The sequence below is a fragment of the Berghia stephanieae genome, chromosome 6 (assembly GCF_034508935.2).
Source record: "Berghia stephanieae isolate SIO BIC M18660-M18661 chromosome 6, UCSD_Bste_1.3, whole genome shotgun sequence".
Lineage (NCBI taxonomy): Eukaryota > Metazoa > Mollusca > Gastropoda > Nudibranchia > Aeolidiidae > Berghia > Berghia stephanieae.
Genome location: NC_088365.1, coordinates 37750068 through 37777433, shown reverse-complemented (window position 1 = coordinate 37777433; position 27366 = coordinate 37750068). Strand labels below are relative to the sequence as shown.

The 27366-nt window shown below is 36.4% G+C and overlaps 1 protein-coding gene across 1 annotated transcript; it reads left to right on the top strand.

Moving 5' to 3' along the window:
- On the top strand, positions 1-27366 carry LOC144974989 (dolichyl-diphosphooligosaccharide--protein glycosyltransferase subunit 1-like). The gene is made up of 11 exons (XM_078918605.1): positions 1-666; positions 5359-5417; positions 6787-6907; positions 7202-7390; positions 7743-7949; positions 14014-14206; positions 15007-15106; positions 15901-16039; positions 20137-20256; positions 21907-22152; positions 25300-27366. Exons 1-11 carry the CDS (start codon positions 418-420, stop codon positions 25480-25482), a joined length of 1806 nt encoding a protein of 601 aa, XP_078774731.1. The 5' UTR covers positions 1-417; the 3' UTR covers positions 25483-27366.

Here is a 27366-nt window from a genome sequence, read left to right as displayed (position 1 = left end):
GACAATGTTAGACCTTCTTGATTTGGGCTGGAATTTGGCCTCTTATTATTTTATTTTTTTTGGCCCTTTTTCGGAATGAATTTGGTCTTATCGGTAGGCTACGCCAAATGTAAATATCTTATGTAAAATAAATTAAGAACAAACAGAAAAAACAAACAAACCAAAAAAAAAAAACAAAATAAAAACTGTTGAGAAAGACTTCTATGTGGGAATTTGATGCATTAACAAGAAGTTAAAGTTAAATTCGTTTCGTCAACTGTTGATTGATTAATCTTTTGTAATTTTCTTGCCAACTGGACGAGAAAGCCGACTGCTGACAACTTCCTTTTCTTGGACTTCTATCTTTCTTTCCAAGGCCTCTGACTGTAACTCGTGGAAAGTTCTGATTCGTCGGTTAATTTAATTCGCCGGTTTAATATGAAGCCCTTCAGATTTTGCATTATTTTTGCGGGCATTTTATGCTCTGCTATGAGCAAGTTAAACCAAGATACAATTGACAAGAATGTTGCATTATCTAAAGTTGAGAGAAAGCTTGACATTTCTTCTCATCTCGTGAAAAGCCGTTCCACGATTGTTGTTGAAAACAAGGGTACAGCACCAATTCGTTCATTTCTTTATTTAGTTGAACCAAGTTTGAAAAATGGACTCTCCTTTATAAGTGCATCGGTGAGTTTTGATGTTTTTTTTTTTTTTGTTTTTTTTTTTTGGCCAGTTCTCTTTCTACGAATGCTCAGGAAAATAAACTTGAACAGAGAGGCAAGCGTTCTACTCTTAATTTTAATACTTTTATTAATTAAACTTATGAAACCGGCGCCTTGAAAAGCTCCCTTGGCCTTGAGCATGCCTTCACATTAAAGAGAAGGGAGTGTCTACGTACATCGGGGGGGGGGGGGGGGGGGGGGCTGGATTGCTTCCATTATTAGGCCCCATCCATTCTCTAACTCTTGGCGTTGTTGCCAGCATTCCTGTATACTAGAGAGGCGAGCCGGGGTTACCAATACTTAGCTTCTTAATACCAATCATTCGTTTGGACAGAAAAAAACAAAAAACAAACTTACCGCTTACTGTCAAAAGCAGTTTAGATTTGAAGATTCATTTGTTTTCTATCAAAAAACATTCGGTACTAGACAATCCTTAATGAATTTCAATAGTTGTGTTTGAAATTATATCGTAAATTTTTTCATGATTCATTCCTCGCGAAATCGTGGAGGCTTACGTCTGTTTCAATGGTGCCGTCGCAAAAAAAACAAATTAAAAAAAAAAAAGTTTATTGAGAAAAAGATACGGAAAAAAGTATCCCTAGATAGGTATGCAATTTGGTGCATAAGTGCAGTAAAAATTGGTGCGCAAAATTAGTCAGAGCGGATGAGAGACTGTGTGTGTGTGAGTGTGTGTATTTGTCTCTTTTTTTTTTTCTTTTTTTTTTTTGGGAGTGCCTACGTACACGGTAACGGGGCATCTAGCCTCAGGATCTATGTACACATAAACTGGTTTACCGTTGCAACACAAGCAATAGATGGTCCTCGCTGTTGTGACCGCACCCGCTCAAAACAATTTTAAACATTAATGGCGAGATTCCATCTTACACTCCCCAAACTCCAGCTCTTAGTCTTAATGTTATCAAAGACAAGCTTTGCGATTTATAGTTTAATTGAAGCCCGAGTCGAAATATACTCTTACTACTGCTTCTTGGTGGAAACGATTTATTCTGCATAAGCAATCTGGAGAAAAAAAATCAGTGTCACTGTAAAAGTTTAAAATTTCACGAAGTACACACCGTGAACACCGCTGTAACCATCCTTTGATCTACGTCATCAGGCAACCCGTTGTTTCTTTCATCTTTTCCCATTCCCCCTTATTATCCGCCCATCTCTCTCTCTCTCTCTCTCTCTCTCTCTCTCTCTCTCTCTCTCTCTCTCTCCCTCTCTCCTCTCTCTCTCTCCCTCCCTCTCTCTCTCTCTCTCTCTCTCTCTCTCTTGTCATAGTGTTATCCCTTCCCCTTCCCATCTCATTGTAAATTGAAAACGTTCTGCTGTTTGCAGATAATAATAATAATAATAATAATAATAATAATAATAATACACATTTATATAGTGCTCATTCTCGTGTAAAACACAAGCTCTGGGCACTTTACAATATAAATATCAATTTTAAGTGAATAAAATAAAATAATAATAATAATAATTCATAGCCAAGTCAAGGATTCATAGAGTCAATAAAAACAAATACAGTAAAAATGTGTCTTGAGATTTTTTTTAAAGGTAGGTAAAGACTTGCACTCCCTCAGACCACGTGGTAGTTCATTCCAAATCTTGGGGCCGAAACAAGCAAACGACCTATCACCAAATTTTGTTCTTGATCTTTTTTCCAAAATTTTCGTTTGGTCATTACATGATCTTAAAGTGTAATTTTCAAATTTACACATCACCACGTGATCTGTGAGATATGCTGGTACTATACCAGTCAAACACTTATAAACAAGACACTCTGCTTTGTAATATGTGCGCTTTTCAATGGGCAACCAGTGGAGAGAGGCCAACAAAGATGTTGCATGATCAAATATTTTTTTGCCAAAAACTAATCTTGCTGCACTGTTTTGCAGTAGTTGTAATTGTTTAATAAAAGCCTGAGGCAAGTTGACAAGCAGGGAGTTACAATAATCTAGTTTCGAAAAAATGAGGGAAACAACAACCACCAATGTTTTACAGATACATGTATGATTGTTTTTTCTCTCTCACTAGGCTAGGATTAAAAACCAAGACATCAGGTAATGGGTGTCTAATGCCAAAGTATAGATTCTCTCTTTGGCCAATTTAGTCACGCATGTGGCAGCCCAGCTATTTATTATGTTCTGCCTATAACTATAACACACAATAAGTGGGATTTTGGGGGTGGGTAGGAAAGAAATCATGGTCATAAGTAACCGTGCACAAGAGCTGTATCGGGAATTGGTTTCTGGGGGTCTTGCAAATACCAAATATTTTATGGAAAGCTCTTTCGAACTCCAAGACGCCTGGTTTGTTTTGCTATCTTGGAACAAACGAAACAGAGATGTCTTGATGTGTGACCTAGTTGTCTGATTTTGTGACCTGGATGCAAGGTTTTGTGACCTAGATGTATCCTTTTGTGTGTGCAAGCCATGCGGGTAAGTACAGCGATAGCTTGCCAGTTGAGGAAAAAAAAAAGAAGCAGCGTATCTGCATTTGAAAAAAACAAACAAAAACCTGAAAAGACAAAACAACTTAACCTTTTAAAGGCGAATATCAATCTTACTTGGACCAAAAGTAAAATCTTACCGTTTTCATCAAAAGACAAAAAACAAATTACAATTTTAAAACTTGAGCTTTTATATAGGGCAATATCCACCCAGCGTGCTCAAAGCGCTTTTTATCAATATTCTTACTGCTCTTATGGTGGAAACGTTTTTTTTTTTTCTGCGTTAAAAAATAATATAAATGAAGACTATTTTTGAAAACAAAAAAATCAGTGTCATTGGCAAAGGGTTAATTGCAGTACTCCTGCATCCTGTGAGACTCCTACGGCACTTGCTAATCATAAAAAAGGAAATAGCAATCAACAATACTAAGTTGGAAAAAAAAAAAAGGAGGGGGGGGGGGGGGGAGAGCAAACCCAGTAGCAATGCAACCTTTTATCGGCGAAATTCGATCTTTGACCTAACACCAAATCTTCTTTCATCAAAAGACAAGTAACGGCAATACGATTATAGACAATTGAAGTCCGAGTTGCGATAGTCTGACTGCTCTCTTGGTGGAAATGCTGTATTCTCCGTTAACAATAATAAAGATAAAAGCAAACTATTATCTGAAAGCAAAAAATTCGCTTCGCTGTTAAGGGGTTAAGAACACCTGCGAGCATCCTTGACATGCTCTACGTCACTAAGCGACACGTCTCCCTTTCGTCTTCATGCAACCCCCCCACCCCCACCCTCCACTCTCACGGTGGTGGTGGCGGCGGATAAAAAAAGGCCTTTTTTCTTTCATTCAATCAACTTGACTGCTGTTGGACCCTAGTCCTCTCTACAAGTGCAATAAATAATACTCACTTTTTTTCTTCTCCAACGAAAATATCTACCCCCCACCGGTCTAATTATTTGTATCAGATGACAAATTTCTCAAAACAGTCACGTGACACTGTAAAAACAACACAGGAAGTCCATGGATGCTTATTTATGGCATTTCCTTTAAACCGTGTAAACAACAAAATTTCGTTTTCATTCGACTCAACGGGTCAGATTGGCCGGTATTTTTTAACGAACTAAAGTTCTGAAAAATCAAAATGTTTCTTAGAAAGTTGAAGATGCTAGTTTTTGAAACAGAGGTAGGTTTTGAATGCATGCTCAAGGTGAATTGGACATTCAACGGAGGTTGGTAAGCCAAAGACCCACCTCTCTTTGTGCATTGACTTGCGAGGTTTAACATCCACCTTCTCAACATTCCTGCTTCTACCCCACACTGGAGTGCAATACTTCTCGGTGGAATAGAATAGCATAGTACCAAGGCGGACGTCCTCAGGAGCGCTTGGTTAGTGCCCCAAGTTGATCCCACCAGCTTCCTCAGAGGACTTGCGTTTCTCTATCTTCCGGGCAACTTCTTCGAGATGCATCGATAGGTAAGCCCCCAGTCCAGCGTCACCCCTAAATATTTTGGATGCGGCTCATATGGGAGTAGCTAAGTGGAATGCAGTGGCCACGGTTTTCGGAGGGTTCATTTTCAGGTACCACTTGTTGAAGTAGGATTTGAGTCTGGTGACGTCCTTACTGATTACACTTTCGAGATGGGTCCACACTTTATCTTAAGTAACGAGTACCCAGTCGTCCGCATATCCAAGCCTCAGGGAGGAAGTGTTCGGCATGTTGCTAATGTAAACGCTAAACAACATTGACACTAGAACCGAACCCTGAGGGACCCCATTCTTCTATTTCCTAACTTTACTTGTAGCGTCTCCCAGCGTGACGTGGAATTGTCTTTCCCCTAAGATTGAAGAGAACAACTTCAAGGTCATGCACCTTATGATCGTTGCAAGTTTGAGCATTAATCTTTCGCACCAGACTGTATTGTACGCCGCCGATAAGTCTATAAATACAGCACCAGTTTGCTGTTTTCTCTCAAACCCTGTTTCAATATGCACTGTAAGGGCAATGACCTGTTCCGTGGTGCACCTCCCTTTCCTGAAGCCCGCCTGCTAGTAGTTAAGCCAAAAACACATTTTTCCTCAGATGTGAAACTAATTGTCGCTGATCGTCCTTGGATTTTCGTTCCATGTCCTAGATAGCAAATATAGAAAAATTTTATGTATTGTCCGTCAAAGACATAAATCGATATATTTGTATACTTACAGAAAAAAGATAGCAGTGATAAGCCACTGGGGGTGACTGCAACTGTAGTATCAGGTCATGAGTAAGTACTTGAGATTGCTTTTATTACAGACACAAACACACACCCATTCACTTTCTCACTCACTTTCTCTCTCTCTCTCTCTCTCTCTCTCTCTCTCTCTCTCTCTCTCTCTCTCTCTCTCTCTCTCTCTCTCTTCTCTCTCTCTCTCTCTTCATTTACAGTACAAAATTCCTAACCTCACTTGCCTTTCCAATTTGTATTTCTGACTCTATCTCTCCTCTCTTCATCTCTCATTCTCTGGACTCTCTCTGCTCCTCTCTCCCGACATCACAACTCTTCGCTTCAAACTATGTAATGCACTCTCTGTCTTCTCTTTAGTTAACATCATTCTTTTTTTTGTCTTTTGATGTTAAATTAGCTATATAAATCGTACCTCTATGGTCATCTCCATTCTTTCGTGTTTGATTATCCCTTCTCTTTGCTCCTCTCCTTCCTCTCTCTCTCTCTCTCTACTCTCTCTCTCTCTCTCTCTCTCTCTCTCTCTCTCTCTCTCTCCTCACTCTCCTCTCTCTCCTCTCTCTCTCCCCTCTCTCTCTCTCCTCTCTCTCTCTCTCTCTCTCTCTCTCTCTCTCTCTCTCTCTCTCTCTCTCATATCATTTACAGGTTAAAAAATTGCCTAACCTCACCTTGCTTGTCCAATTTGATATTTTGAGACATCAAAATGAAAATGCATCTCCATGGCTTTTCATTCAAATCTCATTTTTGGAAACTACTTACTTAGGCCCTTGGCTCAACCAGGGAGCATCCAAACCAGACTGTTGCAGCTTAAAACTGATGGTAGATGCAACGTTTGTCTGGGTTGGGTCTTTAGTTAAACAGTCATATCTTTTTTTTGTTTTTGATGTTTAAAAAAATGTGAGCTAGGTATAAATCGTAACCTCTATGGTCAATCAATACACATTTTGTGTGTTTGATTAGTCCCTTCTGACTACTTCAACCACCACCACATCATTATAATCACGAAAAATTCAAAAAGATTTTTATTCAGTGGAGATAGGAAATAGAAAAAAAAATGTTCATAGTCATTGCTAAAAAATGATTGCCAAAATGGAATTAAGTAGGGAAGTTAATTGCACTCCTTTCCCCATTCCAAATTCTATTACATTATACATGTGATATGTAGTTTTGCCAACTGTGCCGGAATACTGTCTTTATGTGTTTGGTGGTCATTTCGATACAGAATTATCCATTATTAGGAAGTTCCTATTTTCTGACCTACTGATTCCACGTTTGGAATATGAAGGATTGGCAGGTCTGCATTACGTTATCTTCTTTTTTTTCTAACTTGTCTCATGCAGTGAAGATTGCTTTAATCCTCACAAATTCATCATACACCTATTTATAATACAATTTCTTTTGTTTTTCACAGGCGCAGAGTCTTTTACCGCATCTCTCTATTATCTCCGTTAGAAGGGGGAAAACAAGTCACCATTGAAGTTGAAGCAACTTTTGCTCATGTTTTGCGCCCCTTCCCCTCCCAGATTGCTCAGGTTTGTTATTTGCTTTTCTAGACCCATGGATGAATGCTTTGTATGATTTATCTCTTGAATTTTTTTTAATTAAAAAAAAAAATTGTTTGAATTAAAAAATAAAAATAGCAAAAGACTAGATCATTATAGAGCAATATTCACTCTACATGCTCAAAGCACTTTACAAGGGTTCTAAAGCCAATAGAACACATTCTATCTGAAGAATAATTCCAATTGCTATTTTCTGGGATCAACTCTGGCTCCATGTATATTGAGTATTTGAAGGTGAGGATAGTGTTTTATTTCTATTTTCAGGCTGAGAAGCAATTGGTGGTTCTGGACACAAATCTTTTTTTCCCCTCACCCTACCCTGTTGGAAGTCAAACAACTGTGGTGACTACTAACAATGTCAATGTGGAATCTTACACTAAGACCAAGCCTGTCTCACAGAGTGACAACACCATCACTTATGGTCCATATGAAAATAAGGCTGCTTTCTCTGAGGTATTATTGTTGATAGCCCACTCTTATTTCAAATTTTCTTCTCTATCGTCCTGTTTTAATTTGAGATGTTTTCAAAATGGATTAATAAAGTTTGTAAATTAGGGCCTTGATATTTCTATCTTCATATTCATGTTTCATTTTAGAAATGTCAGGTATTATTCCTAATGTTTGTTTTTCTGAAGTCATTATAGATGGTGTTGCATTTTGTATATTATAACTCGTTTATAACTCTTTAAACGGATGTCAAATTGTATATTACTCTTTTCACCCTTTTTCCTATAGAAATTTTTTGCCTGTCATTTTAGTTCTTTTATTAATTAATCTTTAAAATTATTATTTCATGCCTTATCAGGCCCCATTGAAAGTACATGAGGAGAACAACAGTCCTTTTATCACCGTCACTAATTTGAATCGCATCATTGAGGTATCTCATTGGGGAAATATTGCAGTTGAGGAATACGTTGATCTTAAACATTCTGGAGCTCAGTTAAAAGGGTCTTTCTCAAGATTTGACTACCAGAGACAACAGGATGGCTTTGCATCTGTCAAGAGCTTCAAGGTTTGTACTGTTCTATAGATTTAAAAAACTGTCCTGTTATGATTTATGGGCCACATAGCCTACAGAATATGGAGTATTATCAGTGATGATAATCTTCCGCGGATCTGCGGAATTCTGGGAGTTTAGGATTTTTTCAGAAATTTTCAGCTGTTTTTGCAGTGTCAAACATTTTTGGCTAAGTGGTAGTTCAGCTGAAAAGTCACTGTTATGTCTTGTGTCATTTTTTGACATCCTCTGCTCAGCTGTAGAGCATTTATATAGCGCAATATCCACTAAACGTGCACAAAGCGCTTTACAAAGGGTCCCTGGCCAACAGCAACACGAAACATATAGAAGAGACGTATGCCTGCTGGGCGATATTACATTTTTTGTAACAGAGACAATGCTGTTATAAGCCAGGTACTCATTTTACACCTGAGTACGGTGAGAGAATATGAGTAAAGAGTCTTTTCTAAGGACTCACCGATGCGCTGAGCAAGGCTCGAACCCAGGACCTTCCGATCCGAAAGCAAATATCATACCACAAGACACATAGCCGCGCATAGCCAATTTTTGGTGGCACTCCCATGCCCATGACATTTGTCTAGACACACTGGCACCAAATGTGAAAAGTGACACAATACCCACGATGGCCTTGGATGAAAAGATGATCGAAAGGGAAGGCAGTGATGACAAAACTCCGGTTTCACCGAATAAAACTCCGGTCTGGAGCAAAAAATTCCGGGTTCCGGACTTCCGTCAAATTCCGGTCAGGTCAATTTGCTCCAAGGATACCCCCCCCCCCCTTCAACCACCATATCATCATCACTACCACTAGTATTACAACCATCATCACTACCACTACTATTGCAACCACCACCACATCATCATCACTACCACTACTACTACAACCACCACCACATCATCATCAGTACCACAACTACTACTGCAGCCACCACCACCACCACATCATCATCACTACCACTACAACTACCATCACTATTACAACCACCATCACTACCACAACTACTACAACCACCACCACCACCACATCATCATCACTACCATTACTACTCCATTACTACTACACCACCACCGCCACATCATCACCACTACTACTACAACCACCACCACCACATCATCATTACCACTACTACAACTACAACAACCGCCACCACCACATCATCATTGCCACTACTACTACAACCACTACCATCACCACATCATTATCACAACCACTAAAACTACTACAACCACCACCACATCATCATCACTACCACTACTACTACAACCACCGCTAGCACATCATCATCACTACCATTTGTACTACAACCACCATCACCACCACATCAGCATCACTACCACCACTTCTGCAACCACCATCACCACCACATCATCATCACTACCACCACTACTACAACCACCACCACATGATCATCACTACCACTACAACTACAACCACCACCACATGATCATCACTACCACTACTACTACAACCACCACCACATGATCATCACTACCACTACTACTACAACCACCACCACCACCTCATCTCATCACTACCACCACCACCGCTACTACAACCACCACCACCACTTCATAATCACTACCACTACTACTACAACCACTATCACTACCACATCATCATTACCACTACTACTACAACCACATGTCATCACTACCACTACTACTGCAACCACCACCACCACATCATCATCACTGCAACTACCACTACTACTACTACCACCACTACAACATCAACATCACTACCACTACTATTACAACCACCACCACCACATCATCACTACCACTACTCCAACAACTACAACCGCCACCACCACATCATCATTGCCACTACTACTACAACCACTACTACCACCACATCATCATCACTACCACTACTACTACAACCACCACTACCAAATCATCATCACTACCACTACTACTACAACCACCATCACCACCACATCATCATCACTACCACCACTACTGCAACCACCATCACCACCACATCATCATCACTACCACCACTACTACAGCTACCACCACATGATCATCACTACCACTACTACTACAACCACCACTACCACATCATCACTACCATTTGTACTACAACCACCATCACCACCACATTAACAACACTACAATCACCACTACATCTTTATCATCACGACCACAACTACTACAACCACTATACCACCATCACATCATCATCACTACAACTACTACTTCAACCATCACCATATCATCATCACTGCCACTACTACTACAACAACAACCACTATCACATCTTCTTCATCACTACTACTATTAACGGGTGGTTGGATGGGAGCATCACCCTTGAATCATATACCTATGATGTTTGCATGGGTGTACGATCCGATAGTGATGTCGTTTTTTCTTCTCTTTACTAGCCTATCCTGCTTCTTTGGTTTGTGATTGTATTTTTTACAGGGATATTTTTTTCCTGTAAATCCTCTGCCTGTTTGTTCTTGGTTATTTATAATTTAGCTTATGATATCTTTAGGTTATGATTTTGATTTACATTTGTACTATTTTTGTTAGATTGCTTGTTTTTTTGTTTCAGCGGTCTCTCATATAACCTCAATTGTGTTGGAAGAGACCTAAAGCAACAAACAAACAAAAAAACTACTACTATTACTACAACCACCAACACCACATCATCCTCACTACCACCAGTACTACAATTTCTACCATCAGGTTTTGGCACTTTACTTCATTTGAAATATGGAAACTTTGGGATTGTATTTGGCGATGTGTTTATGTATCATAATATAATTCTAATCAGTTATCTATTTGGAACTATACAATATGTAAACACAATGCCAAATACCATTCCAATTCCATTTTCTTGTGTGCGGAAATTCCTCTTTCGGCATTGAAATTCCTACGAGTGGTGTCTGAGACTCCTGTGAGCCAAATTTAATTTAAAGTTGGCGTCTCTGGGAAGGGGATGGAGCAAATGAGTGTTAATATTTTTTTAGATTGTACTCTTTATTTTATTTTGTTTGTTTGTTCTGAGTTCAATTGAATTCATTTCAACTTATATCTAATTACCATTTAAAAAAAAAAAAATCAATCAGAGTGGTGTCTCTCTCTATCTCTCTATCTCTCTCTCTCTCTCTGGGTGGGGTTCCTGACCTCCCATAGTGGGCAGGGAGGTACATACTGTGTCTTCTATCCCCCTATGTCTGTTTTCCAACATGCTTTCTGTCTTTGTCTTGGAATGAGATTACTTGGTTTTGTCCTGACCCTGGCTGGATACCCTAGCTGGGAGGGAAACAGTCAAATGTATAGTTAGAGTTTTGGGAGATATATTTTTTTCCTTGTAAATCATCTCCCTGTTATGCACTGTATTGTTTTGTTTAAATATTATTTATGATTTTTAAACATTTGAGTGTGTACTTCTCTTCTTAGTTGGGACCTGGGCTTGTGTGTGGATGAGACTTTTAGGTGATCTCAAACTAAGTACTTTGATAGTGTGCTCTTGGAATCTACATCTGTTTCCTATTTGAACAAATTCCCCTTTGTCCTACCTTTTCTTGGGTGCTTTAATTGTAATTCTAGAACTTTTGACTATCCCATTTTCTTCCTTTTTACTGGCGCTGATATGACCTTAAGGGTGGGTGCGGCATAAAGACCCAATTTTTTTTATTTTCCAAGCAAATTGATTCAAACTTCACACAGCAACTTGTAATAAAAAATAATGGAGAAATATGACGTCATTAAAAAAAAAAAAGTTCGTTGCCATGGTAACGGCCGCCATCTTGGATTTTGTTTACATAACTTTGAATCAATATTTCGAGACTATTTACAAAGATAAAAGCATATAACTTTGGAAATAAGTTACTTATCCAAAGACAAATACTTCCTATTGATGATTTTTTGATTAGTGAAATACTTTTTAAAATATAAATTTTTCTATCTTGTCACTATACTTTATCTGAAATTTGGTCAAAATTCTCAGTTTGAAAGCCAATAATTTCTGAAGTAATCAATATTTCAAAAATTCATCAATACGAAATAAAGAACATGGTATTGTGAGTATTGGGGCAAAGTTTCAAGAAAATCTATCAGAGAATAGAGGAGAAAATTTGAAAAATGTTTTTAAAAAACAACATTTTGAGAAAATTGCAAAAAACAACCAAAAGTGGTGAATTTTGATGATGGTGGTATTGCAGAAATCGAAAATTTGTACAAAAATCAATAAAATTCATGCAAAAAATGATGTTTTATCACAAGATAAGATGTCATAGGTTCTAAAAATAGCAATAACCCAATTAGGTCAAATTGGCCCAATTTTCATATTTTTCAATGCCGCACCCACCCTTAATGTGTTGCAAGCGCCGTAAAACCCTTAAAAACAAACAAACAATCTCCCCTCTCCTCTCTCTCTCTCTCCCCTCTCTCTCTCTCTCTCTCCTCTCTCTCTCCTCTCTCTCTCTCTCTTCTCTCTCTCTCTCTCTCTCTCTCTCTCTCTCTCTCTCTCCTCTCTCTCTCTCCTCTCTCTCTCTCTCTCTCTCTCTCTCTCTCTCTCTCCTCTCTCTCTCTCTCTCTCTCTCTCTCTCTCTCTCTCTCTCTCTCTCTCTCTCTCTCTCTCTCTCTCTCTCTCTCTCTCTCTCTCTCTCTCTCTCTCTCTCTCTCTCTCTCTCTCTCTCTCTCTCTCTCTCTCTCTCTCTCTCTCTCTCTCTCTCTCTCCTCTCTCTCTCTCTCTCTCCTCTCTCTCTCTCTCTCTCTCTCTCTCTCTCTCTCTCTCTCTCTCTCTCTCTCTCTCTCCCTCCTCTCCTCTCTCTCTCTCTCTCTCCTCTCTCTCTCTCTCTCTCTCTCTCTCTCTCTACTCCTCTCTCTATATATATATATATATATATATATATATATATATATATATATATATATATAATATATATATATATATATAATATATATATTATCTCTATATCTCCATCTCCATCTTTTTTTTTCTCTCAGCCAACCTTCTAACTTCTTATTATATTTATAGATATCACTTGGTAATAGAGAGATAATGTAACAGTAAGATAGGCTGATCAGAATAGATGTGTTTCACGTAATATTAATAACAATGAATAGCCATGTTTTTTTGCATTAGATTTGGGCTTGACAGACAGGCCGATAGATTTTCCTCCTTTTTGACAAATTGTCATTATCATCACTGTTTTATCTAACATATGTTGCAGAGGCAACATTACACTCTCTTTCATTGCTCTTTACTGAGATGTAATAGTTTTGCCAGGATTTTGTCTTTGAAACAAGATGACAGTGGCCATCTCTTGTGTAGTATTTTATGCTACAGACTTGCCAAGTCTTCCAATATCTTTAATCACCAGACTGCAAATTTACTCACAAAATTTTGGGAAATCTGATCCAGTTTTGGATAGTTGCCATCTGACTCGGAAACTGCGGCGGCCATCTCCCGGAAATTTATATTAAATTTCAGTGCGAGAGTTAACAGTTTAGATTTTGATCATGTAATAATACCTATTATTCCACTGTTATAAATGATTTTTAAGTCCATTCTAACAGATTCCATTCCTATTTAAACATTTAAAAAAAACCTCTGAAATTCTGCTAAAACACTGCGAACACTGGATACGACGCCCAAAAAATGTTGGAGGTGCCGGAAAATGTAGAGCACTGCTAGAAGTTTCATTAGGGATGGAATCTGTTAAAATAGTTATTATTACATAAAACATCAAAATCTAAACTGGTAACTCTCCGACTAAAATTTAATATAAATTTGTGGGAGATAGTCGCCGCAGTTTCCAAGTCAGATGGCAGCTATCCAAAACCGAATTTGCAACATTTTCTAAGTAGATTTGCAGACTTAGTCTGATGATTAAAAATATTGGAAAACTTGGCAAGTTTGTAGCATAAAATACTACACAAGAGATGGCCTCTGACTACTACTACTACACTACTGCTGCTGCCACTATTACTATTACTACTACTGCTACTACTACTACTACTAATTATCTTTGTTGCCCATTAGCATTTGGCTTAGGAGGTAATTTTAAAGGAAAAAAATTATTTTGGTTTCTATCTATAGACATCCCTGCCTGCTTCTTCTCGTGATATATATTACCGAGATGAGATTGGAAACATTTCCACCAGCAATATGAGGGAGATGGATGATTCTGTGGAGGTTGAGTTGAGGCCCAGATTTCCTCTCTTTGGTGGATGGAAGACAAGATATTTCCTGGGGTACAATGTTCCAAGCTATGAGTACCTCTTTTATAAAGGTGAGATTTTCACATTCTTCTTCACAAGGGTTGGTTATAGATGGTTCAAGATTACCACATTGTCAGAATACAAAGGGAACAAATGTGGGCTGTAATTAGATTCAACGAACTTTTCTGGCTATCCCCTGTAGTTTGACGAATGCGTTGAGTTGGTGAGCAGCATTGGAGCATAAGAGTAGGTACAAGGATGGACACAGTCATTAATGAACAAAAGGAATACTACCAGAAATAGTGCTAAAACAAAACATATAATAAAAATGATAAATATATACTTAGACGACATACAATCTTACTAAAGTCACAGTAAGATATTTCAATATTATGACCAGCCATTTGGCAGTCTACCACAACAGACATTTCCACACTCTAACAACTCAGGATACTGACTGATCTCAAATTAATTCGACCCAGGTCCACGCATTAGCAGACCTGCCTACTTAAAAATTTAAGATTTGCAGTTTTTAGGAGATAAAAATAGTCATCCCTATAGTTGAATTTATAGATTTAAAAAAGTCGATATTTCGTAATTCTACAAATTTTTCGTGGCAGTAGACAGGTCTGCATTAGGCATCTGACCATAGGTTTGTGTCAGGGAATGAGATAATATATTACTTATCTCTCAGACCATAACATATTTTTGACTTAATATTTTTTATATTCTTTATTGAGCAATTGATACATTAAACAATCACTGATTTTTGTGTCTCAATTAGTCATCAAGGATTTTAGAGTTTTTAATTTTTTTCCACCAACTTATTGTCAAAGATAAGATATTGATGAGTAAAATTTGTTTTCTCCAGGTGATAACTATGCCTTGAAGATGCGCTTTGTTGATCATATTTTTGATGATATGGTCATTGATGATATGCAATTGAAAGTAATCTTGCCAGAGGGAGCCAAGTAAGTTCTACCTAATGCGTAATGCTTGATTTTTGTTGTCAGTAACAATAATTACTAATACTACAGGGTAATGATTGCTGACTTTTTGAGGCTGAATCTCATTACAATGTAGCCATTCACCACAACCACTACATCAACATCCCTATCACCACTAATATTACAACCACCACCACCACCACATCATCATCCCTACCACCACCATACTATACCAATCACCACATCATCTTTCCTATCACCACAACTGGGTGGGGTTCCTGGCCTCCCATAGTGGGCAGGGAGCCACTTACTATGTCTTTCTATCTCCTTATAGCTGTTTTTCAACATGCTTTCTGTCTTTGTCTTGGGATGAGAATACTTGGCCCTGGCCAGATACACTAGCTGGAAGGGAAACAGTCAAATTTATAGTTTGGGTTTTGGGAGATGATATTTTTTTTTCTCTTGTAAATCATCTCTCAAAAGTAAATAATTAAAGGGAGGTGATTTGAAAGGGAAGTAACTTGTTCTTTTTATTTTATGGTTGTATTTAGGTTTACCCCTATTTTTTTTAACTGACTCTTTTTTTAAATTATGTTGACTTACTTTTTTTCAGTAGGGGTTGGCAGGTATGAATATTTTCTAAAGATAAGATTTTTCAGTCTGAGCTTTTGTTGGATAGCCTGATATTGCTAACCCAACATTGTTTTAAAATGAATATATTTCATTTGTATTCCAGGTTGAGGAATCCAGACACAGAATATCAATAGTTGTTTTGAAGATATGATTTTATTTATATTTAATGCCTTTTTATGTTACAGAGATATTGAGTTGAAAGTACCATTTGAAGTGGAAAGAGCTGGGGATGAAGTTCATTACACTTACTTGGATACCCTTGGTCGACCTGTTGTCGTAATTAAAAAAACAAAGTTGGTTGAACAGCACATCCAAGATTTTGAGGTAAATGTTAAGTCAAATGGCATAAATATGTAAAAGAACTATTTTGAAATAATTGAATCGGTGTGTTGTCCACTGAAATAAAAAAAATAAAAGAATTAGCACAAATCATTAACTAGCAATAGCGATGGCAGATGTTATCCACAGGGTGGACTCTCAGATGCGTCCCCCACCTTTATTACACAGGAATGCAAATCTTTTAGAATTTTTATGAATTCAGATTGTTTAAATTTAAAAGAAAAAGAATAAAGATATAGATAAAAGTAATTATGTATTTTAACAAATACTTCTTAATAAATACTACTATAACATAATAGGCCTAGACATGACAAGCAATTACATATGCAAGCATTTTATGTTGCATTGATTTCTTTTGTTTTGACTTCAAGATTCTGTTACTTTAGAATAGATTCTATAAAATTCTAGAGCCATCCCAGCACATTAGTGGAGTTAGGCTTAGGAGACTGAACTTACAATACAATCAATCAGATATATATTGGTGCGGCTATGTGGTCTAGTGGTATGACACTATCTTTCGGATCGGAAGGTCTTGGGTTCGAACTCGCGCTCGGCACAAAGTTGAGTCCTTGGAAAAGGCTCTTTACTCACATTCTTTCACCGTACTCGAGTGTAAAATGAGTAAGGTGTCATGTCCCATCCTACATGTTAAATGTTGCTGTTGACCCGGGACTCCTTGTAAAACGTTTTGAGCTCATTTAATGGATATTGCGCTATATAAAGCTCAATTTTTTAAAATATCGGGTGGGTTTTTTAACCAAGATTTCTCAACCTTCATTATAGACTCATCACTTTTCTTCGCTTTTATTCTTTGTAGTTTAAAATAGACTGAGAAAAATTCATGTACAAGCATTTCCTCTTATCTGAACCGTCAATTTTTAAAAAAGGCAGTTTGCGAGTTGGTTTCAGAATCGTTTTCATTTGCAATTTACATCCCTGGTTAGAAATATTTGACTAAAAAATCACTCCTATATCAAGGCACTGCAACATTACAAAATATAGACTGTAATAATAGGTTCAAATTTATCTGGCAATTATTACCAGTACAATGAAATCAAATATATATTAACTGTTTGCATATCTGCCAACCAGTACGATAAAATCGTACTTAGTACGATTTGGCCAATCCAGAAAAAAAAAAAAAGAAGAAAATCTGATCAAAATTATCTTGGGAGAAAATTTTTTGTCAAGAAATTCAAGGTGCTACTTCTGGTGGAAGAGGGTGAAAGTTTCAATGCAGCCATTGACTCACTGGAGTCTGAATTCAATGCTTATGGTGTAGAGGACTTTCCTTCAGACTTCCTGGTGCAGTCCTCAGATGAGCAGTGGTTTACAATGGCAAAGATTGTAGACTCTTTTGGGAAAAAGAAGTTTAAAAAGCTGTCATATTTCATGCTTGGCCTTCTCACAATCCCACACAGCAATTGTGAGTGTGAGAAAATTTTCAGTCAAGTTAGGAAAAATAAGACTGACTTCAGGGGCAGCCTGAGCACAGACATGCTTTCAGGACTTCTCATTGTCAAGTCTAATAGCACTCCATGCTATGACAGTGAGTTCAGCTCAGAGTTCCTGAAGAGGGCAAAGACAGCCACAAAGGAGGCTGTTAAGCCCAAGCCTCAGTAATCTGCTTCTGTCACCACCTCCCCATCACTTATGCCTACCCAGTATGATGATAAAGGTAAGCCTATCTTAGTATTACAGTTTTGACCATTCTAGTACATTAATAAATAGGCCATTTTAAGACATGAATTGGGTGTCCGCGCCGCACCGCGTATAATTTTTTGCATTTTGAAAAGTTGGCAGCTATGTGTTTGTAATGCAGGTGGTGGTCCCACTTGGAATTTCTGCCTATATTATTAGAATGTCTGTACTAGCGAAGGGATAACAACAATCTGTACATAGCTGTTTATTTGACAGGTTTCACCACTTCAGTATTCATTATACTATCAAATTCCAAAATAAAAAAATACAAGCCTTGTGTTTTTGTGTATATTTTGGCACAAGTTTGCTATCATATACATCATATGAAAATGTTCAAATAAAGTGAATAAATGATTGTTACATCAAATACAAAAATGGCTTTGATAAAGTTGGTCATGATAAAAAGTGTCTTATTGGATAAGTATTATAAAGAAGAGATAATTATTGAGCAAAAGTAGTAGTTAGACCAGATTAAGAACTGTCTCCGTGCATTTCAATGTGGTATACCAGGAAAGTGTTGCTTCTCCTTCTCTCCAAACTCTTTAGAAAATGGATATTTGTGACTGCAACCAAGAGACAGGGGGGATCTCTGTCTTTGGGATAAGAATCAATAAAATTATGTGTGGCTATGTGGTCTTGTGGTATGACACCCAGATCAGAAAGTCCTGGGTTCAAGCCTCGCTCGGCACATAGTTGAGTCTTTGGTAAAGGCTCTTTACTCATATTCTCTCACCGTACTAAGATGTAAAATGAGTACCTAGTCGTTAACAGTGTATTGCCTAAAAAGCGTCATGTCTTGTCCTACATGTTAAATGTTGCTGTTGGCTAGGGACCATTTGTAAAAGCGATTTGGGCACATTTAGTTGATATTGTGCTACATTTAAGAAAAGCTCAAGCTCAATATCAGGTGTGTTAATACAGCAATGCTAACAGAAATTGAAACATTCATAATCTCATTTTAAACTAAAATTAAGGATAAGAACAATATAGGGTGTCCAGCTAGGTTCTAAAGTCATAAAAGAGTCGTAAATTTGACCTCTTGATCAGAAAGGTCATAAGAGGTCGTAAATTTGCATCTATGGGTGTAAAAAAGTCATAAAAATAGTTGAAGATTTCATAAATTTAAAAAGATTTTTTGAAAATCTGGATATCCAATAGACAGTCTGACACTGACAATGTTTATTGGTGGTTAGTTTTCTTCCTGATCTGGGGTCTCCTTTGATCATGTCTCTTGGGTACTCGGGCCTCATGTCAACACAAGATAAGACCATCGCTATCATCATGGACAAACCTCCATTGTGCAACCATTCCTTCTTCACCCTTTCTTTAGCATCTACTGCGCCCTTTTCCTTGTCACACTTACCATCACCATATCTACAGTAATTACTGCCACCGCCACTACTACTACTACTACTACTACTACTACTACTACTACTACTACTACTACTACTACTACTACTACTACTACTAGCACTACTACTACTACTACTACTACTACTGCTGCTGCTGCTGCTGCTGCTGCTGCTGCTGCTGCTGCTGCTCTACTGACTACTACTACTACTACTACTACTTACTACTACTACTACTACTACTACTACTACTACTACTACTACTAACTACTAATACTAATACTATAATAATAATAATACTAAATAATATAAAACTACTACTACTAATATAATAATAATAAAACTACTACTAATAATAATAATAATAATAATAAAACTACTACTACTACTGATGCTGCTGCTGCAACTGCTACTGCTACTGCTACTGTTACTACGACTACTACTACTACCAATACTACTACGATGACGTCGACCACCACCACCACTATTAATACTAGGGAACTTGTATCTACACACTGGAATACCCATGGCCATTTTGAAGTCAATTTCTGGATTCCCAGCAGAACACATGGCAGATCCGTCAGCTGATGATTTATAACCAAAAGCTCCTTCCTTTCGGGATAACTCTACATCCAAGGAGAGAAATCTCAGTTTTGTGAGAAAAATTAAAAAACAGCTACAAATTTGCATGTTATTGGGATATTTTTCTCAACAAATCACAAAGGTATTGCCTAGAAATTTTGCACATACATAAACAAGAATTCTCTAAAAATAAAATTGCAGAGGCGTTTTTTGATATAGAGACTCGTTTTTAAGACAATTCAATCAAGGACATAGCATAAAGATGCGAATTTTGTGAAAAAGTAGTTGTGGTGGCAGTACATTTAGTCGAAAAAAAACTTAGCAAACAGGGAAATCTGTATCAATTGATTCCAGTTTGTTGTATAGAGTGTATATTGTTGGATTTAATAATTGATAATTGTATCCAGATGACCTGGGTATATTTAATATGTCCTTTTCCCATTCTTTCAGCTTCATTACACATTCAAGAAGATAAACCTTCTGCAAGAGCCTCTCCTTGTTGTTGGTGCCTTTTACTTGCTCTTCTTGACTGTCATCATCTATGTGAGATTAGACTTTGCCATCACCAAGGTAAATTATTTTGTTGTGTATGCTCTATCAATTTCATTTTTTCTATTCTCTCATGGGGAGGGAGGGATTGTTTTGTTTCTTTCATTCTGATGTGTGAGTTTTGATTTACAAAATAATCTGCAAATATTTCATATATGATACCATTAAGGTAACACCACCAAACAAGCAACAATCTCAAGCTTTTTTCCCCTCATTCCAATCTTATGGCATAATGGCAAAAAAAAAAGTTTTCTTTCCTTTAAAGAAATCAAATATATAAAAAGCTAAAATGATTTTTTCATGGGCCAATGACAGTTCCAAGCAAGCAACCGAGTACATACATTTATACATTTGGAAACTCAGAGGAAAAAGTTATTTTTAATTGTGATTTGAGAGGAAAAAAGTGTTGTTTTTAAAAATCCGGCTATAAGCTTGCTCTACTTGATTCTCCGAGGACCGTACTTACAAACAGAGACCACTGTACCATCAAATAAACCCCCATGAAGGATGTGATTCTTTCACCCCTCTATTGTTGTATGGATTTAATTGGAGGAAGTTGTGTGCATGTCTCACTTTAAGTTGTGATTTCCGATTGACCACCCGTGTTTCAATTATCATCATCACCATCACCACTATCTTACTACAGCCACCACCACACTCATCATTACTACACTACTACCACCATTCAATCATCACTTCTCTCATTTTGCGGGTGTTGATGGGAGCATCACCCTTGAATCATATACCTATGATGTTGCATGGTGTACGATCCGATAGTGATGTCGTTTCTTCTTCTCTTTACTAGCCTATCCTGCTTCTTTGGTTTGTGATTGTATTTTGACAGGATATTTTTTTTCCTGTAAATCCTCTGCCTGTTGTTCTTGTTATTTATAATTAGCTTATGATACTTTAGGTTATGATTTGATTGACATTTGTACTATTTTGTTAGATTGCTTGTTTTTTTTGTTTCAGCGGTCTCTCATATAACCTCAATTGTGTTGGAAGAGACCTAAAGCAACAAACAACAAACAAAAACTTCTCTCATTTTTTTCTTCTGTTATTACATTACTGTATTAGGATAACTGAAATCAATGGTTTTTGTTGTGATTCATAAGGGTTACATGCTATTTGTTCTCCCTGTCCATCCTTAAAGTTTGGACGCATTGCGTCCTTGGTTTGGTGGATCCACTTTTCCCTTTTAAACCATAATTTTCAATTCCTTTATGTGAATGAAGGCTTCAAAATTGGCCCATTTTTAATTTGACTCCTTGATACATTCAAGATATTTGCTGTCCCAAAATCAATGGAAAAGGAGAATATATATTAAAAAAAAGATATTTTAAATTGAAATTATTTTAGTTCAGGCCTTTAGCCATTTTATAAAGAGTCAAAATTCCAAATCTTAAGCCAAGCGACCATTTTATTTTTTTTCAGATATGATCTAAAGTTTGTTATATTTTTAGCAACAAGACGCCGATTTTGGAAGTTGTTTGAATTGATTTTCAAATTAGCATTCTAGTCATTTCCATGTTATCACCATTTAATTCCAAACAAAGAAAGTATATGGCCTGAATACTATTTTGGGCCTCAATGGGATAATGAAATAGGCCTGTTGCATTTTAGAAATTTTGATCAGCTCATTCAATAAAATTATTGAAATAATAATTTTAGGATGAAGCCAAAGAAAGTCGTCTGAGAGTGTCCAATTTGGTCGATGAGGTTCAAAATGCCCATGACCGTCGCAGTGCCCTTTATCAAAGTTATGATGATGCTATCAACAAGTTCAAAGCTAGCAAGGATTCTACTGCCTTTGTTGCCGGACGCAAGAAGATTGACGCAGACTACAAAACTTTGACCAATCAAATTCAGGGTCTTCAGTCTCAGCTGAAATTAGAGGGCTCTGATGCAGCAGAAAAGGTTAGTGCTTATATTTATCATGCCATTTTTCGTCTTTACCTTAAGTTGTTCTTTTAAAGACTTAATATCTTTTTAAGTTGGTAATTGTTTTATGTTGTTTCGGTTTTGCCATGCTGTGGTTGATCATGTATACCGTTTCAGATTCAAATTCTTCTGCTTGCTTGTCACTTCATCACTGCGCCTTTCAAATAGTAATTGTGACAAAATAAGGTTGTCATTCACCTCTCTACGTTGTAATTATTCCTTTGATCATTTGAGACAAAACTTCTCTTTCCGAATAATCTAATCTGAAATTAAACTGTTTGATCATCTCACCCTCGTTTTGTTTTAATTTTGAAATTTGAAAGCCTCATATGTTATGTTTGTTTTAGGGGTAAAATATGTGGTTAGACAATTTCTCAATGAGGAGTATGTTTCTCCTTTATGCTCAGCAGTAAATGTGTCTTACAAATCAAACATCTCATCTCCTGCATAATGAATCATTAGTGCTTTTTTCCTTTCATCACTTTAGATTTTAAATTTGCAAATCCACTTCCTCCATCTAATCCCTACAAACGGCTCATCTTCTTGACATTAAAAGGTGGAAATGGCTGTAAAATGAAGCCATTTTAGGTTTCTGATTCAAATCAAACAAAATAGTTTTTAGATATTTGTTTGTGTATTTACTGACCAGGTGGCCACATCCTTTACAAGTTATTGTTAGTAGGTACGGCAAACCCTCTTATCAAGTCATGGCTTTATTGGCAAACCGAGAATTTCAACTCAAATCGTCTTTTCTCTCCGCTCGGCTGGTCGTGTCAGCACTATTAATAGTAACGTCAATGGCTGCATCAGAAAGAAAATTGAACAAGCTTTCATTCGATACCAGATTCGCATTTTTATGATTTTTTTCAAAGTTTGAAGTTTCAAGTTAAAAACTTTAAATTGAGAAAAATTTGAAAATTTGGACGATTCTGGTATCAAAAGACAGTTTAAAATCTCAGCTTTAAAATGATGTATACGAAAGCAAGATTTCACCAGCCAACTGAAAACGAAACTACAACTACAACATTTGTCGTATTCACTTCACTCATATGCTGGCTCAGGCAAGGGCACAATCGCTGATATTTCGTAACTTCGCGTTGAAATTGACAATTTTGGCTTTGTCAGCTACTTTGGGGCAATTTATTGCTATTTTACTTAGAGTTGAGCTACACATTGTTTATAAAAAGATGTGTATTGTTAGAAAGTTACAGAGGTCTGGCTTGAATATTTATGAAAATACGGCATTTTGAAAACGGACAAAAGGTTGCTTTCAAAGAAGGACAAATTTTGGCGATTTTCTACAAATTTCGAAATAACATATCTTTTTAAATTTTTAACCAATTTAAATAATTTTTATACCATTTTAATCAGGAAAAAAATGTTCTACCTATTGAATGCAACTTAAAGACAACAATTATATAATCTAAATTTGGGTTTTCCATACCTGCTGTTAGCTTATCAGTCTTTTGAACCAGTTCGCACTGTTTTAACATATCATAGAATATGTAGATTACTGCACAATAAATGTGTCTAGTATTTTTTTCGGGGATATGAAATGTATTTTTGCTTTTTTCTCCCCTCAAAATGTTATTTTTGACTAACTTGTCTCACTATTTTAAATAGATCTCTAAAGGTAACTGCCAGAATTGGCTGTAATTTTGCCAATGTTTAATAGCTATATATTTACCTTACAAAGAGATTTTTAAATTAGTGATATAGTTTTTGAGTTTGGACATTTTTTCTGTTATTATTCTCTAAATTCAGAGACTTCGATAAAGCCTAATGATGGCTGATTTACTCCCATAGTGGACAGGGAGGTACATTCTGCGTCTTTGTCTTGGAATGAGATTACTTGGTTTTGTCCTGGCCCTGGTCGGAGTCCTGGCTGGAAGGGAAACAGTCAAATGCATAGTTATTGTTTTGGGAGATGATATTTTTTTTCCTTGTAAATCATCTCTCTGTTATGTATTATTATATTTGTTATTTTAAATGTATAATGTAAGCATTTGAGTGTATTCCTCTTTGTTGGATTTTGTGCTTGTGTCCGGATGAGACTTATAGGTATCTCAAACTATGTGTACATTGGTGGTATGCTCTTGGAATCTACATCTGATCCTCATTTGTTCCCAGTTCCCCTTTCTTACTTTCTCTTGGGTGCTTTAATTGTAATTCTAGAACTTTTTACTATCCCATTTTCTTCCTTTTTACTGGCGCTGATATAACCTAAATGTGTTGCAAGCGTCGTAAAACCCTTAAAAACAAAAACAAACATGGCTGATTTATTTAAAAATATGATAAAATTACTAAACATCAGCTTTTGTAAGGTGTGAAAGGATGTCCATAGGAGTTTTCAAGCCAAATATCAGGCCTTAAACTAGAATTTATGTTTTGAGATATACCCAAAATAATGTGTAAAACGCTGAGTCAGCATTTTAACCATGTCGCCACTGGATGGCAAAACATAAATTTTTTTAAAGGTTTAGAGTCTCTAATTTTAAGTAAACAAATACATTTTTGTATATAGACAAGCAACAAGGATATAATATTGATTTTTGTGGTATACCAGGCATCTTTTCAACTTAGTTGTCTCACTATTTTAAGTAGATCTCAAAAGGTCTTCATGAGTTATTAACTATTAATAATTTTTTAAACATTAGTTTTAGGCCTACTCAATACTCTTATAGAATCATTTAAGGAGATCAGGTGAATAATTACTGTTAGCAGTAACAACTAAGGAAAGCAAAATATTTAAAGGCAATTTTGTAGTATGTATAAGATATTATTTAAATTGATGTGATTGGTGTTGGCTCAATTAAGAGGTCTTGAAAAAATTTGGGGGTCATGCAAAATTTTTCAATATTTGTCTGGGAACCCTGTTTGTTTAAGCATTTAAGTGTATTCCTTTTACTGAAATCTTGTGCTTATGTCAGAATAAGGCTTTTGTGTCTTTTTGAACTATTCTTCTGTCTTACTTTTTAGTGTGTACTTGTAAATCTAGAATTTTTATTATCCCATGTTTTTCCATTTTACTGGCTTTGAAATGACTAAATTTCAGTAAAAACCCTTTAAAACAAACACTAAATTAAAACTATTATTAAATTATTACATTTTATCCATTCACAGGTGAGCGAGCTTCAAAGACTTGACAGTCAATACAAGGATCAGGTTGGAAATGCAATTACAGCTGCTGAAAAGTTGGTGTCTGGCAAATTAGGTCGTAACCAGTATTTGGACACTGAAGCTGCTTTAACAGCTAAGTGTGAAGATATTATTAAGAAAATGGAATCACTGCGTTCAACAATATAAATAATATATTGTTTTCGTTTGTTTGTTTTTTACTTTATGTTTAGTCTTTGTTTCTTTTTGAAGTGAGAGAGAGAGCTTATTAAAAGTTATGCACTTTGTTATAGTAATTAATCCATACATTTTAATTTTTGGCAAAGATCGAGGAGAGGCAATGTTTGTTTCAGGCTATACAGAGGTGAATATTTTTTTCTATCATCTTTGTGTTTAGTCTTTGTTTCTTTTTTAAATGAGAGAGAGAGAGAGAGAGAGAGAGAGAGAGAGAGAGAGAGAGAGAGAGAGAGAGAGAGAGAGAGAGAGAGTTGATTAAAAGTTATGCACATCGTTGTAGTCATTCATTCATCCATTTTAATTTTTGGCAAAGATCGAGGAGAGGCAATGTTTGTTTCAGGCTATACAGAGGTGGATATTTTTTCTATCATCTTTGTGTTTAGTCTTTGTTTCTTTAGGAAATGAGAGAGATAGAGAGAGTTGATTAAAAGTTATGCACGTTGTACTCATTCATCTGTACAGTTTAATTTTTGACAAAGATCTAGGAGAGGCAATGGTGTTTGTTTCAGGCTAACGGAGGTGGATATTTTTCTATCAACTACTGTTCTCCCTTTTATCTTGTTACTTATACAGCTCTGGTAAAATAACTCAAACTTTGCTGTTTCATATAACTGCAGATTTAATCCGCTGATGCAACTCCGTAACTGTATTCTGAGATATTTTTGGGGGTGTGGAGGGGATTGTTTCTTTTCGAAACTGAAAAAAGATTACAGCAACCTTCTCCTGCATAGTGCATTGTGAGATAAACCTATCGGTGTCACTTGCTATCCAGATGGACTGAGTATTTTTGTACACAAAGGGCAGGAGAAAATCCTGGGCTTGGGATCATAGCATCTCATTGGATTATGGCCACTGTTATACTTAAGTGACAGGTGATTTTTTTTCTCATTATAAATCATCTTTTGGTATTATACCTTATATCTATATATGATTACATTAAACTTGAGTCAAATCTTGTATGTGTATTAGATACTGTAAGTTATAATGCAAATATATTTTCATTTTTGGCAGAGATCCGGGTGATGTGATGATTTTTTTTTTCTTTTTGGTCTCAGACTATTTATTTTATCATCTACTCCCCCCCCCCCCCCACCCCTTTATCTCTAAGCCTGTCGAATTACTTTTCCTGGCGCTTAATTGACCCATTTGTGTTGCAAGTGCCATTAAATCTCTAAAAACAAAAAAAATCCATTACTAATGTTCTATAACAAAAAAAAAAAAAAAAAAAAGAAAACCCAAATAAATCAACCAATGTACTACCAATCTTGTAATTAAGATCCCGAATAAAAGTCCTAGCATTTGAGTAATATGTGTTTTTTATACTGCAAAAGTACATTAATCGATTCTACAAGGAATTCTGATTGTCCACACTAATATGCTAGGGGATAGAAAAAAAAGCCACCAAAAATTTAATTTTTAAACAAGTTTTACAAAATATGTGATGAAGACATGTGCAAGGCAAAATTATATCACTGCAGGTGGGTTTGCATTTTCCTGCAAGGACATATTGAATTTGAAAATTTTTGTTCTTTTTATCTAAAGCTTATTCTGTTTGTCACAAGTGTTACCTTATTGTTATATGTCTTGAAATGATTTTTAATTATTCTGTGTTGAATGTCAATAGATAGATGTTATTTAAAATTTAATTATCCGTGAATATTCACAAGTTGTTGTCTTTATTTATATAAACAAAAAAGTTTTGAATAAAATGTTTACTATCTAAGATCTATTATTTCCTTATTACTGGCGCTGATATGACCCGAATTGTGTTGCAAGCGCCTCAAAACCATTAAAGGTATAAACATCAGTTTGCATTTTATTAAACCATAAAATTTG